General features: G+C 47.4%; 2 protein-coding genes across 2 annotated transcripts; one reads left to right on the forward strand and one right to left on the reverse strand.

The window, feature by feature from the left end:
* Positions 1-1,638: 1,638 nt before the first annotated feature.
* Positions 1,639-2,583, forward strand: LOC102462254 (olfactory receptor 52N1-like). The gene has a single exon (XM_014571751.2). It carries the CDS (start codon positions 1,639-1,641, stop codon positions 2,581-2,583), a length of 945 nt encoding a protein of 314 aa, XP_014427237.2.
* An 8,248-nt stretch (positions 2,584-10,831) lies between these two features.
* On the reverse strand, positions 10,832-11,779 carry LOC102460332 (olfactory receptor 52R1-like). Its single transcript, XM_006119567.2, has one exon. The coding sequence runs from the start codon at positions 11,777-11,779 to the stop codon at positions 10,832-10,834; it is 948 nt and encodes a 315-aa protein (XP_006119629.2).
* Positions 11,780-14,596: the final 2,817 nt, after the last annotated feature.

Raw genomic sequence — 14,596 nt, forward strand, 5'->3', positions numbered from 1 at the left:
AATTCAAGAGCCAGTGTAGACAGCTCGCACCTTATTCCATAAAAGCGGCTGATTTTCCGGAATAAGTGGCCCAGTGTAGACACAGCCTCTGAGTATGGTTATCCAGCCAGTTATGCACCCACCTTATAGTATTGTGGAATCATAGAACACTAGAACTGGAAGGGACCTCAAAAAGTCATTGAATCCAGTCCCCTGTCCTCACAGCAGGACCCAGTACCATCTAGACCATCCCTGATAGATGTTTATCTAACCTCCTCTTAAATATCTCCAGTGATGAATATTCCACAGCCTTCCTAGGCAATTTATTCCAGTGTTTGACCACCTTGACTGGAAGTTTTTCCTAATGTCCAACCTAAACCTCCCTTGCTGCAGTTTAAGCCTATTGCATCTTGTAATATAATCAGAGGCCAAGATGAACAAGTTTTATCCCTCTTCCTTATGACACCCTTTTAGATAACTGAAAACTGTTTGCATGTTCCCTCTCAGACTTCTCTTTTCTATACTAAACAAGACCAATTCTTTTTGTCTTCCTTCATAGCTCATGTTCTCTAGACCTTAATCATTTTTATTGTTATTCTCTGGACCTTCTCCAATTTCTCCACCTCTTTTTGGAAATGCGGTGCCCAGAACTGCACACGATACTCCAATTGAGGCCTAAGCAGCACAGAGTAGAGCAGAAAAATGACTTTTCGTGTCTTGCTTACAACACACCTGTTAATGCAGCCCAGAGTCATGTTTGGTTTTTTTGCAACAGCATCACACTGTTGACTCATATTTAGCTTGTGGCCCACTATGACCCCTAGATCCCTTTCTGCCGTACTCCTTCCTCGACAGTCGCTTCCCATTCTCTGTGTGTGAAATGGATTGTTCCTTCCTAAGTGGACCACTTTGCATTCGTCCTTATTAAACTTCATCCTTACTGAACTTCATAGGGCAGGCGCCCCCCATTCTCACAGCTTGTGACGAGTAATCCCTTTCTTTCTGCTCTGTCCTTTATAGAGAAGAGGTGACGAGTCCTCAGCACATGTCCAGTGCAGGTTGTCCTCCATCCCATTCCATAGGTATCCAAACATGGTCTTTCTTTGGCCACTGCTGGGATTGAGCAGATGTTTCCATTGAGTTGCTATCAGTGACACCGAAGTCTTTTCCCCAAAGTGTGTTCCAGTTTTCCCATGGTACAAATCTTGGCAAAGCTTTATTTTTTTTCCAGTCTCAGATTCTGAAGGTTCAGGTAGATGAATGCAGCCTGGAACAAGGGGGGATGACCAATATCCATGCTTGTGTTTCCTGCTGGTGCCGACTGAGTTTTCCCACCCCATGACATGTAGGAGTTTCCAACCCAAAGAGCACCAGAAAATAAGGAACTTGAATGAGCTGGGTAAGTTGCTCAGAATTCACGTCTCTGAATAATGTCAATGTTATTTTTCATTGTGTGAAGAGTGAGGAGTTTGCTTCACATGTGAGAAGAGGCCCCAGCAGTGCGGGTCGTGTTTCTCATCAACATTGTCTTTCCTTCCAGGCATTTGTTCTATGAGCATCATCAGAGAACCTGGGCACATTCAGGAAGTCAGGGAAGTGCACGGTACATGCAGGAGACATTGTTCTTTCTCAGGGTTGGACGTTTTTTTCTCCTGATCCATGTCAAAGTCCAACACAACCAACTTTACCAACCCCTCCACATTCATCCTGCTGGGCATTCCTGGCCTGGAGGCAGCCCATGTCTGGATCTCCATCCCCTTCTGCACCATGTATGTCATGGCCATCTTGGGGAACTTCACCATCCTCTTCATTGTGAAGACAGAGCCGGGTCTCCATGAGCCCATGTACTATTTCCTCTGCATGCTGGCTGTCACCGACCTGGTCTTGTCCACGTCCACCCTGCCCAAAACACTGAGCATCTTCTGGTTCAATTCCAGGGAGATCGATTTTGGTTCGTGCCTCATCCAGATGTTCTTCATAGGTAGCTTTTCAGCAATGGAGTCTGGGATCATCGCGGCCATGGCCTTGGATCGCTACGTGGCCATCTGCCATCCCCTGAGACATTCCACCATCCTGACAAACTCTGTGGTTGCCAGGATAGGCCTGGCCGTGGTGCTGCGCAGCTGCATCGTCTCACTGCCCTCTCCCTTCCTGGCGAGACAATGGCCGTATTGCCGAACCAACGTCATTTCGCACTCGTTCTGTGAGATGATGTCTGTGGTGAAACTGTCCTGCACGGACACCAGCCTCAGTGATTACTACGGCCTCACTGTAACACTCATGGTCGCTGTTATGGATGTGTTTTCTATCACAGTTTCCTACACCCAGATCCTCAGGGCCATCTTCAGCCTCCCCACCAAGGATGCCCGGCTGAAGACTTTTGGGACCTGCAGCTCCCACCTCTGTGTCATTTTAGCCTTTGGAATCCCAATTCTCTTCACCATGTTCACACACCGGCTTGGCCACCATGTGCCCCTGTATGTCCACATTCTCATGGCCAATGTGCACATGCTAATGCCCCCTTTTCTGAACCCCATCATCTACGGGGTGAGGACCAAACAGATCCGAGACAGGCTGCTGAGGCACATAATTGAGATGGAGTAATTTTTTCCCCGGTGCTCTGGTCTTCAGACCGAGATTCTTCTGAGCTGGCTGATGACTTGGTGCTGAGTCCTCTTCCCTAACAAGAGAGATATTAAACCTCTTCATGGCCTTACAGGGCTGTAACTATGACACAAACTGGGGAATCATAGAATCCCAGGGTTGGAAGAGACCTCAAGAGTTGTTGAGTCCAGCCCCCTGCCCAAAGCAGGACCAACCCAACTCAATCATCCCAGCCAGGGCTTTGTCAAGCGGAGACTTAAACACCTCTAGGGATGGAGATTCCACCCCGTCCCTTGGGAACCCATCCCAGTGCTTCACCACCCTCTTAGGGAAATAGTTTTTCCTAATATCCAACCTAGACCTCCCCCACTGCAACTTGAGACCATTGCTCCTTGTTCTGCCATCTGGCACCACTGAGAACAGCCTCTCTCCATCCTCTTTGGCAGAGGTGGAAAGTAACTAAGTAGAAATACTTCATTACACTACTCAAGTACATTTTTTTCGTATTTGTACTTTACTCAAGTAATTTATTTTTGTGATACTTTGACTTTTACTCAAGTAGCTTTTTTTGAAAATATTGTACTTTTTACTCCACTACACTTTCTAGAAGTGCGTAGTTACTCACCTCTTTTGTCACCCCACTGACACTTGCGCAAGCCAGCATTCGGATTTCCTAAAACACAGCCACATGCACTTGGGTGGCTAGGTACCATGTTTGAATCCCTGGATTTCATACCTGAGGTCTGCTTAAAGCTGCAGGCCCTCGCTTCAAAGGCAGCTCTTAACTGCTATAGAGTTTGAGTACCTGAAGCTTTGCCTTTGGGGCAGGGAGTTTGTCATAAAAAAAGGGAGGTAGTTGATTATGAATAACATAAGAACAGCTGTACTGGGTCAGACCAAAGGTCCATCTTGCCAAGTAGCCTGTCTGCCGACAGTGGCCAACACCAGATGCCCCGGAGGGGGTGGACCGAAGACAAAGATAAAGCGATTTGTCTCCTGCCATCCCTCTCCAGCCTCTGACAAACAGAGGTCAGGGACACCATTTCTATTCCCTGGCTAATAGTTTTTTATGGACCTAACCTCCATGAAATTATCTAGCTTCTCTTTAAACTGTTAGGGTATGTCTACACTACCCCTCTAGTTTGAACTAGGGTGGTAATGTAGTCATTCGGAGTTGCAAATGAAGCCCGGGATTTGAATTTCCCGGGCTTCATTTGCATGATGCTGTCCGGTGCCATTTTTAAATGCCAGCTACTTCAGACCCCTTGCCGCGCGGCTACACGCAGCACGGACTAGCTAGTTCGGATTAGGTTTCCTATTCCAAACTAACTGTATGCCTCGTGGAACCATTTGAGAAGGAAACTTCTCCCCTCTGTATCCCATCAGTTTGTCTGATGGCTGAGAGAGTCACACAGGTCGTGGGGCTTCCCCAAGGATCCTCCACTCCATGGAGCCCTCGTGGCCTTTGTTCAGAGCCAGGTGCTCGGTAAACAATCAAATACTTTACACGGGCTCTATTGTTTGAAATTAGATCCCGTATTCAGCCTGGGCCCAGGCTCCCCTTAAGCCACAGCTGGTGAAATCCCCACGCTGAAATTGGCCCAGGGGGTTCTTTAGGTAGGTTTTTCAGTCTGTGCCCACCACCGTCGGATGTGACAGCCGAGTGTCTTTGTGTTGTTGCCATGCGGGAAGGCTGTCGGGCTTCCCTCTGAACAGCAGCCTGACTTCTTGGCTCTAATTCAGTCTAAAGCATCAGGTGTGTGGTGAGCAGGGAATTGTTCACACCAGGAATTTGTCCTGCCTGAGCGCGACTGGTCTAGTTCCCATGGTATCAGCACTCGAAAATGTACCTGGCACTGCTCAGATACTTCACTCGGTTCTCATGTTTCTCCATTGAACTCACTACTGGGGGGTGGGTGAGGGGGTGGGGAGGCAGGCTGCCCTGGGGAGAGAGGACAGCCCCAGCCCTCGCTCACCGCAGCAGCTTGGGGCCAGGTGAGACGTGCCTCTCCATGGTCATGGCAGCTGCATGGGGCACTGTCAGGAGAGGTGGCATGTCCCCTGGCTGGGGCAGGTCCAAGTTCCTCTGCCCTCTGTGCTCCCAGCCAGAGTGAGGAATGCAGCAACGTGGACACTTTCCCCTCACTCCCCTGCGAAAGGAACAGCCAACAATATTCCCGTATGAATAGTGGGAGGGAGGGAGGTTAGGGCACCATCTCCCTCCCTAAAATGTGCCTGGAGGTGGGAGGCTCAGAGCTGGGGCTGTCCAGGAGGGGAGGTGGTGCCCCCAGACAGCCCCTTTCACCTGCTTGGTAATTCCATCTCTTTACTATATGGTGTTATGCGCCCCTGCATACGTAGGGGTGGGAGGAAGCTGTGTGCCAAACTTGCTGGTCCTAACTCGTACCGTGTAAGAGAAGTTCTTGAACAAACAGACAAACACACTCACTCACTCACTGAGGGTACATCTAGACTACAGGCTTTTGGTGACAGAGGCTTTATTGACAAAAAGAGTGTGGCTAGACTACAGGGTTTTGTCGACAAGAGTGGACTTTTGTCAACAAAACTATACCTGCGTCTACTCTACAGCCGAGTTCTGTCAAGATAACATCAACAGAATTCAGCAGTTTTGTCGATGGCGGTAAACCTCAGGGTACGTGTAAACTACATGGCTCCATCGACAGAGCCATGTAGATTTGTTTGTTCGGCAAAGGGAAATGAAGCCGTGATTTAAATAATCGCGTCTTCATTTAAATTTAAATGGCTGCCGCGCTGAGCCGACAAACAGCTGATCACTAGTCTGTATGCTCCCCTGCCGACATGAAAGCCCTTTATCGACCTCCCTGGTAAACCTCATCCTACGAGGCATAATGGGGAGGTCGATAACGGGCTTTCAGGTCAGCGTGGGAGTGTCCGGACTAGCGCACTGATTTGACAAACAGCTGATCAGCTGTTTGTCTGCTCAGCGCAGCAGCCATTTAAATTTACATTTAAATTTAAATGAAGATGCGATTATTTAAATCGTGGCTTCATTTCCCTTTGCCTATCAGCCTAATCTGATGGACATTCTACAAGGAGTAACGCCTTTTGTTGACAGAGTTCTGTCGACAGGAGATGTTATTGCATCTACACCAGGCATGTCCAAAGTCCGGCCCGCGGGCCAATTGCGGCCCGTGTTCTGGTTTAATACGACCCCACAGGTAATTTGGCAATATCTATCTTTTATGGCCCCCAACGAATCCATATGTATTGAGATGAATACATTGTAAAATCTCAGTTAATGTCAGTTGGTCTAAATCAGTTATAAATATATTTGGACACAACATGTATACTTGGTGTTATGTTCCTGTTCATATTTTTTGAACTTAAAAGTTGACAGACAACCTTTATTACCAATAATATGTAATGTACTTTACAATGTTCCTGACATATATTTCAGCTTCCTGGATTTTTTTTTTCATGTGGCCTTCAGATATGAAAGGCAGAGTGATTTAACACCTGTTTAGATTTGTCATCCATGTGATTAAATGAAAAGTATGCCGTTTGCAATAAACTTTGCATAAAATAGTTAATTTGCATTTAATTTTAATGGTCGGCCCTCACGCTTGTTCACTTCATCAAATCTGGCCCTCTTTGAAAAAAGTTTGGGCACCCCTGATCAACATTGTCCTTTGCGTCTACACTCTCATGTCGACAAAGTGGCTTGCTTTGTCGACAGAACTGGATGCAGTCCAGACGCTTTTTGTCGACAGAAACTTTATCGACAGTATCTGTTGACAAAGCCTCTATCAACAAAAGCCTGTAGTCTACACGTACCCATACTGTCGACAAAGCTTGTCGAAAAAGAGCGTCCAGACTACAGCCAGTTCTGTCGACAAAGCAAGCCACTTTGTTGACAAAGAGTCTAGATGCTCTCTTCTGAAAAAGCACACTGTGGATGCAATAGCACCTTTTGTCGACAGAACTCTGTCGACAAAAGAAGTTATTCCTCGTCGAATGAGGTTTACCACCCTCAACTCGGCAGTACTGTAGACACAGGCGTTAGTTTGTCGACAAAAGTCCACTTTTGTCAACAAAACCCTGTAGTGACACCCTCACAGACAAACGCCCCCAAACACAGAGGGGGGTGGTAGTGCAAGCAATAAGCCATGGGTGGAAGGCAGTTTGATGAAGCTATAAGCTATTCTGGGACAACTCTTAGGCAGGAATAAGTAACGCCAGTCACGCCTCCCCAAAAGGGGTCGATACGTATAATGACCTATGAGGAGACCAGGCCTTTCAATGGTTGTAAAGATCAGTGTGAGGGTTACTAGTAAAACCTTCGCCCAGAGCGGTTGTGCTGTTGTGCTGTGGGGTAGAATACAGATTCATAGGTGTGGCTTTGTGGTCCATTCCCTTCCTGTCACTGCATCAGTGTCCTCCAAACTCCCCACGGAACGGCTGGTTTCTCCATCTCTTGGTGTCTTCCAATAAAACCAGATGCCAGGGGTGGTGTGTGCTTTGGTCCAAAACACACAGCTGCATCCTCCAGCCAGACTGTGATCTGCAGGGAGCAGTGGTGAGATCAGATGATCTAAAAGTCTCTTTAGAACTTAAGGTTGACAAATCTACGCCAAACCGAGGGTCACCCATTGAACAGCCCCTGCAGCCTGCTTCATCCATAGAACTAACACGGTGTGTGGGGCTGACACAGGGGGAGCAGCTCAAACATGCAAAGCAACTGGCCAGGGAAGGATATTGGCCCTTCAGGGCAGGGCTGGGTGTGGCAGTGACATCACAAGGGTCTTTTGTGGCACCTCAGCTTATTGGTCAAAGGAGGCTGGGAGGCGGTGACCTGACAGAGAGTCCTTGGCAACGGCCAGGTGGGACAGCCTACAGGGCAGGGGCAACCTCAAAGATATTTCTGGCTTTGCTGCAGGGCATCTCCTCCTCAAGGTCTCTCCTTAGGGACTGAGAGAAAATTCAGGGTCACACCCATGAGCACGAGGAGGCGCCTCTTTGGAGCTTTCTTCTTTCCCACTGCCGATTTTGCTAGAGGACCAATGTCCCTGTTGAGGAGCTGAGAGGCACAGCGAGGTCCGGTGCATATGCAGCCTGATCCACTTGGTGCTGCCCAAATTTGAGGTGCAAAAACTTTATGTTAAGTTTTGAGATACCCCCCACTCCCATCTTTGTGCCTTTTTACCACTAGGGACATGGAAGTTCTTTGATTTTTTCTGGTTTCCCTTTTCCCTACTTCCCTCCCACCAGGGACAATAGCAGTGGATCTAGGAGGTGAGGGAGCCAAGGGGGGACACTGTGGGGATGAGTGATCTCACCCTCGGGCTGGCTTCATGGAATTAGAATCACAGACTCCCGGGGCTGGAAGAGACCTCAGGAGTCAGCATGTCCAGCCCCCTGCCCAAAGCAGGACCAACCCAATTAAACCATCCCAGCCAGGCCTTGTCAAGACAGAACTCAAACACCTCTAGGGATGGAGATTCCACCCTTCCCCAGGGTACCCAGCCCAGTGCTTCCCCATCCACCTAGGAAAATATTTTCTCCTAATATCCAACCTAGACCTCCCCCACTGCAACTTGAGACCATTGCTCCTTGTTCTGCCACCTGTCACTACTGAGAACAGCCTCTCTCCAGCCTCTTTGGAACCTCCCTTCAGGAAGTTGAAGGCTGCTCTCAAATCCCCCCTCACGCTTCTCTTTTGAAGACTAAACCAACCCAAATCCCTCTGTGATGAACCAGTCTGGGTCTGGGTCTGGGCACTGCTGAGGACATCTGCCCAGGACAAATTGCTCAAAACCAGGGCTGCTTACAGCCCCTGTTCCAAATAGGTCACACACCAGTCACACCAAGTGCTCCAGCTGCCAATCCAGCAGGATGCTCATGAGGAAAACCCCTTAGGTACCCCAGCTCTCCCTGTGCCGCAACGAGCCCCATGCCTACATACAGTGAGGGGTTATAGAACCAATCTCACTTACCCCGAATGGGTTCTTCCGGTCCCAAGAAACCAGCCACAGATCCCACTCAATTTACACTTTGGATCTTACCCACACGAGCACGCTGGGACAATCCTTTATACTCTAAAATCTAAAGGTTTATTATTAATAAAAAAAGCACGAGAGTAAGGCTGTTAAGGAGAATATACTACATGCACCTGTAGTAAGTTGAGGATCAGTAACATGGAGTCAGCAGGCCTAAATAGAGGCCTGTAGCATGAAAGCAGCAACAGGCCTGCAATCTAATGAGCAAGACTTTAGTTCAGTAACACAGGAGCCAAGAAAGAGGCCCTACTGATAACTGTGTGATTGTGTAAGTTAGGTCGAGCATGGAAGGACACAGGGAGGCACTGGGTACAGACTGTGAATCACTGGGTATAGACTGTGAGCCAAAGGGGAGTAACAGAACATCTTAATAAGAAATGTCTTGGTACAAAGACTCCCCAAAAACTAATGCACAGACCGACCTAGGTTCAGGACCATGTTGGAATTGACATCATGAAGGATAGTAAGTAAGCCCCCCTTCCGTAAGGTGAGGGGTGGTAACTAGGCAACAGAGGATGGTAACCTGGTACGTAAAGAAGTGATGTAAGTTGTTTATACCTGTCTATAAAAGGTGCTCTCCGCCCGACCTTGGGGAGGGGGATCAGGGTGCACTAGGCTCCTGAACAGCAGGTGTCATTGACTAAACTTACAGAGTGCACAGCAGCTTAACTCTGACTTATGCTGTTAATATCTGTTATACGGCAATAGGCCTGCCCGGTGTTGGTACCTTGTCAACGCGGGCCATAGTGCCCAGTGGTGTAACATTGTACTGATCTCTGTTACCAACTGGTAGAGCTTCGCATTTGACAATAAACCTGCTTGATTGATTTCAAACCTTGCCTGCATCTGTTGTTTCTGGGGCCTCTCAGAGATCTCCTGTGTTGACCCAAGTGCACAGGGTCTAACTCTCTAGATAAAGGGAGTACCGATTGTTACGCACGCAGCCGAAAGTTTCTCATCACCGACGGAACAAAGGTCCTGTCAGGAGCGCGCCAGGACGACCCTGACCACACGCCGCAGACACTGACAGTTCAGACCACCGAAGGTACCAACGTCCAGAACACTGAGGTACGACAGCACCCATCACCAAGTTCTCAATGCAGGCTCTCAACAAGATGTTACAAACTGGTGGCTTAAAAGTCTCTGCTGTACATCCTATGTCAGGATCGGCCAACTCTTCTTCCCGGCTCGCTGTTCCTCACAAGGCTGCATCTGGAATCAGTAGCAGAATTGAAGGCAAGATGGAGTCCATCTCACGACTTTATATATCTCTCCTGGCCAGAGCAGGTCACACGGTCGAGTGACCTATTTTTGTTTCACTTGCTGGCAGCCATTATGCCCTGGCTGGTTTGCAGGTATCCAGATTTCCAGACACATTCCTCGGGTGTGTATTGGGCAACTTGAGAGCCATTGTCCCTGGAGCCTCGCTAATTAGCATAGTCAAACTGAACAATTGCTCTTTGCAACAGGCAGTGTAGGCCAGTATTAGCACAGAGCCCATATTCATAACTCAACACACACACACACACATCACACAAGTACATGAGTAGCATATACAGAAGCAGTAGACCACACGCTTTCATTTGACACCTCAAATGGCCCCCTTTCTACAGACTTTGGTGCAACCACCCCCCCACCCATGGGTGCAGCAATGATCTGGCTGCTCATTTTAAAATCCCCCCTCACTTGTCTCTTCTGCAGACTAAATAAGCCCAAATCCCTCAGCCTCTCCTCGTAGGTCATGTGCTCCAGCCCTCTCATCATTTTTGTTGCCCTCCGCTAGACTCGCTCCAGTGCGTCCACATCCTTTGTGTAATGGGAAGCCTAGAACTGGGTGCAATACTCCAGGTGTGGCCTCACCAGAATAGTTCCCACTCAGATGTGTGCACAAACAATTCTCCACCTGCCTCCTAACCCTAAATAATTCCCAGGGACCCATGGCCCCTTCAGGACTAAGCACTAGCACATGGGTATGGATCATCCTACTAAGGGGAAACTGAGGCCCAGGCATTCTGTACCCATGTGGTAGGAGCTGGCATGAGCCTTCAGGCTCCCAGCCTGTTCTCAATGTGGGGGAAAGGTGCAGGATTGGGGTATGAGAAGGGATCGCTCCCTTCCAAAATGGTTAAAGGAAGAAGGCTTCTCCACCGTGCCAGTAGCCAGGTCTGCATGGGGCTTGGTCCAAAAGCCCGTTCTCCAGGAGAAAACCTTTAGCTCTCTTTACGTGTAAACAATTGGAGCAGCCTATCCCGGATCTGTTTGGTCCTCATCCCATAGATGATGGGGTGTAGCATGGGAGGCATCAGGAGATACACATTGGCAAAGAGAATGAGGAAATGAAGGGGAACATTGTGGCCATACCGGTGTGTGAGCGCAGAGAAGAAATCTGGGATGTACAAAGCTGAGATGGGGCAGAGGTGGGAGCCGCAGGTCCCAAAAGTCTTCAGCCGATCCTCCTTGGTGGGGAGGCGGAAGATGGCCCTGAGGATCTGAGTGTAGGACACAATGATAAAAATGACATCAACACCGTTTACAGAGAAGAGCACAAAGAGGCTGTAGTAACTACTAAGTTGGGTGTCAGTGCAGGCCAGCTTCACCACGGCAATGTGCGCACAGTATGAGTGGGGGATGATGTTGGTTTTACAATAAGACCAGTGCCTTGTTAGGAAAGGGTAGGGCAGCGCGAGAATGCTACTGTGCAGCCCCACAGCCAGACCAATCTTGGCCACCATCCGGTTGGTCAGGATGGTGGAATGTTTCAGGGGATCACAGATGGCCACGTAGCGATCCAACGCCATGGCCACAAGGATTCCAGACTCCATTGATGAGAAGCAGTGAATGAAGAACATCTGGGTGAGGCAGGCGTTGAAATCGATCTCCCTGGAATTGAACCAGAAGATGCTCAGTGTTTTGGGCAAGGTCGATGTAGACAAGATGAGATCAATGATTTCCAACATGCAGAGGAAATAGTACATGGGCTCATGGAGGCTTTGCTCTGTCTTCACGATGAACATAATGGTGAAGTTCCCCAAGACTGCTATGATGTACATGGTGCAGAAGGGGATGGAGATCCATATGTAGGATGTCTCCAGGCCAGGGTTGCCCATTAGGATGAAGATGGAGGGGTTGGTGAAGGTAGTTGTGTTGGAATCTGACATGGATCAGGGAGGAGTTGTCCAAGTGTCTGCTACAGAATGGAATGCCTTGTATGTACGTTACGTTCCTCTGACTTCCTGGATGTGCCCCAGTTGAGGGTGATGGTCATGGTACAAATACCTGCATGGAGAGACAATGTGAGTATAACACACAATATGCCCCGCTGCTGGCTTTGTTTATGAGTGAAGAAGACTGGTCTTTCTTCACACTGAAAAATAACACTTCCAACATTCAGAGAAAATAACTATAAACAACTGATCCTACTGATGCCAATTCCATATCTTACTGTGCTCGCTGAGTCATTAATTCCTGCACTTTGTGGTGGGGAAAACCTTCTAAGGCACGAGCAGGAAACATGAGTGTGGATACGGGGTACGCACCATGATTCCTTAATGCAAGGAAAACCAGTGGGGGGAGGGGAATCAAACCATTGCCAAGGTATGTGTTGGGGCAACCATCCCAACTAGACCATAAAACAGGGAAAAGATCTGGGTGTCACTGATAGAAGCTCCAGGAAACACCTCCCCATTCGCAGCTGTGTCAAAAACAAAGACAACATTTGGCTGCCTAAGGAATGGGATGGAGAAAAATGTGCCATCCAGAAAAATGTGGACATCTGCTGAGTTTTGGTCTCCCATTCTCCGTGTAGGACAGAGCAGATAGAAAAAGCAGCGAGGAGTCCTGTGACACCTTATAGACTAACCGAAGTGTTGGAGCATAAGCTTTCGTGGGCAAAGACCACAGTGGAAGTGCTCATGTTCCAACACTTAGGTTAGTCTGTAAGATGCCACAGGACTCCTCGCCGCTCTTGCAGATTCAGACAAACACGGCTACCCCTCTGATACTTAGCAGATAGAAAGGTGATTTCCAAGAGAGGTGGTGAGAATGGGGGAGGCTGCCATTTGTGGGCAGACTAAGAAGTCAGGGACTGTTTCACTTAATGAAAAAAAATGGAGCATATGATAGAGGAGAGGAAAATAAAAGAATGAAACCGATGACACTCAAATGGACAGACAGAGTACCTTTCCAAAGCAATACTGTCTACAGATGCTCCGTGCTTCACAAGGACTAATTCTTCCAAGCCAGAAAAAATATCAGTAAAACTGATTTGGAGGAAAATATTTAGACTAAAAAGTGGGAAGGAAAGCTGTTCTTTGACTCAAGTGCATAAGATACTGAAAATTCACACTGTAGCCTGCTAAGATATATCTTTCCTATCTTATCCCTCTCTTGATATGGTTTAATGGCATGCCAGCAATGCAAGGCCTACAGCACCCTATATGAATTAGCTTTAGCAATAGCATTGTGCTAAAGCATAGGGTGAAATCATTTTTCTATTTCTCTTGTTATTTTTGAGATCTGTATTGTGTAAAAATAATGGAAGACCTTAGCGGTAAAACTTACAGTTGGGTCTTCATACACAGATGGGCCATGACTCAATATTGCGTGAGTGGAGATAAGTTCAAATCTGCAGATTCCAGCAAAACTCAAGAGAACAGATTTCCTGGTACCTAACTGCAAGATTTCCCAACTGTTTTTTTTTCTGGGAATTGGTCCAAAGACAGCTCAAGTAGTTTTCCTATACACATTCATAGACCACCCCCATCCCTGATCTCTCTCCCACTCAGCTGCAGGTACCCACCAAAATCTCAGGGTGCAAAGTCCAACTTTGGTTAAGAGGTTGGACATCCTGGTGCCAGGAAGGGGATAAAGGCCTAGGAATGAAGGAAATCAGGGCTGCTACTGCTAACGCCCATGCCGGAGTGCCCATGGTTCTCTCTCGACGTTGGAGAACAAACTCTAATCTCTGTTCAATCTCTATATCTCTGTCGTACTTCATTTATTCTATCTAAGTCTTACTTCTAAGTCTTTCCTATTCCACCTGACACCAAGTTCCCTCAGGTGGAGGAAGGCTGGTCGGGCCACGCTTGGCCTTTGGGAAAGAGATTTTGTGAGTATGAAATCCTGCTAGATAATTAAACCTGTATAATTAGGTAAGTCCAGTTTACAACACAGATTTGGTTAATGTTATCCGCAGAGGAGATTCAGTGAATCTGTATACCCAGTGCTCTAGTCTTTGTTGTGTTTGCCACCTTGATACTGTAATAATAAAACCTGTTTTAATTACATATCCTGATTGTAAGTGTGAACATTGTTTTGGACTCTCAGACCCTCCTGAGGTAGAGCCGTACAGGTCTACCAGCATGTAACATGGGATAAGGAGGACGAACGTAGAACCTCGGATCAGATTGGCTTACCCACTTAAATTCCAATATAGATCCTTCCCAGGCTGCACCACTTCCACGGTCAAGAAAGTGAACAACTTTGGGTAAGAACTCAGTAGAATGGTAAAGTGAAAGCAGCACTTAGGGAGGGGGGAAGCAATATTTAACAAAGGGGAAAAGGAAAAAATAGATGGTGAGGAATACAAGTCAGAAGTTATCGACATTGATAAGGAACGTTAGAGATATCACAGAGCTATCATGGTTAGCAGGGCTAACGATCGTAAAAGGGAGGGGGTTACATACATTAAGAACAAGAGGAATCATAGAAAAGTTTTAGGGCAATTCCAGTGTTAAATGTAAAGTGTTAGAAGTAAAGGAAAAGTTAAAAAGATTGACCAGGCTTAAAAACAATTGGAAAACAGATATAGGGTTAGTTCAGAAAAGAAATGTAGACATATAATTAATTCCAATCAACAACAGGGAGTGTGTAAAATAGGTTTTCTCAAATAAATCTGATTGCATCGATTTATGAGAATGAACTTTTGGTTGATCAGGGGAACTGCTCAGTTACAACAAACTTTGCTTTTTCTGGGG

Source organism: Pelodiscus sinensis, chromosome 1, assembly GCF_049634645.1.
Source record: "Pelodiscus sinensis isolate JC-2024 chromosome 1, ASM4963464v1, whole genome shotgun sequence".
Classification (NCBI taxonomy): Eukaryota; Metazoa; Chordata; order Testudines; family Trionychidae; genus Pelodiscus; species Pelodiscus sinensis.

Bases quoted from the DNA above. Each gene is read 5' to 3' on its own strand.
- LOC102460332 (XM_006119567.2), bottom strand. From the start codon at position 11,779: ATGTCAGATTCCAACACAACTACCTTCACCAACCCCTCCATCTTCATC.
- LOC102462254 (XM_014571751.2), top strand. From the start codon at position 1,639: ATGTCAAAGTCCAACACAACCAACTTTACCAACCCCTCCACATTCATC.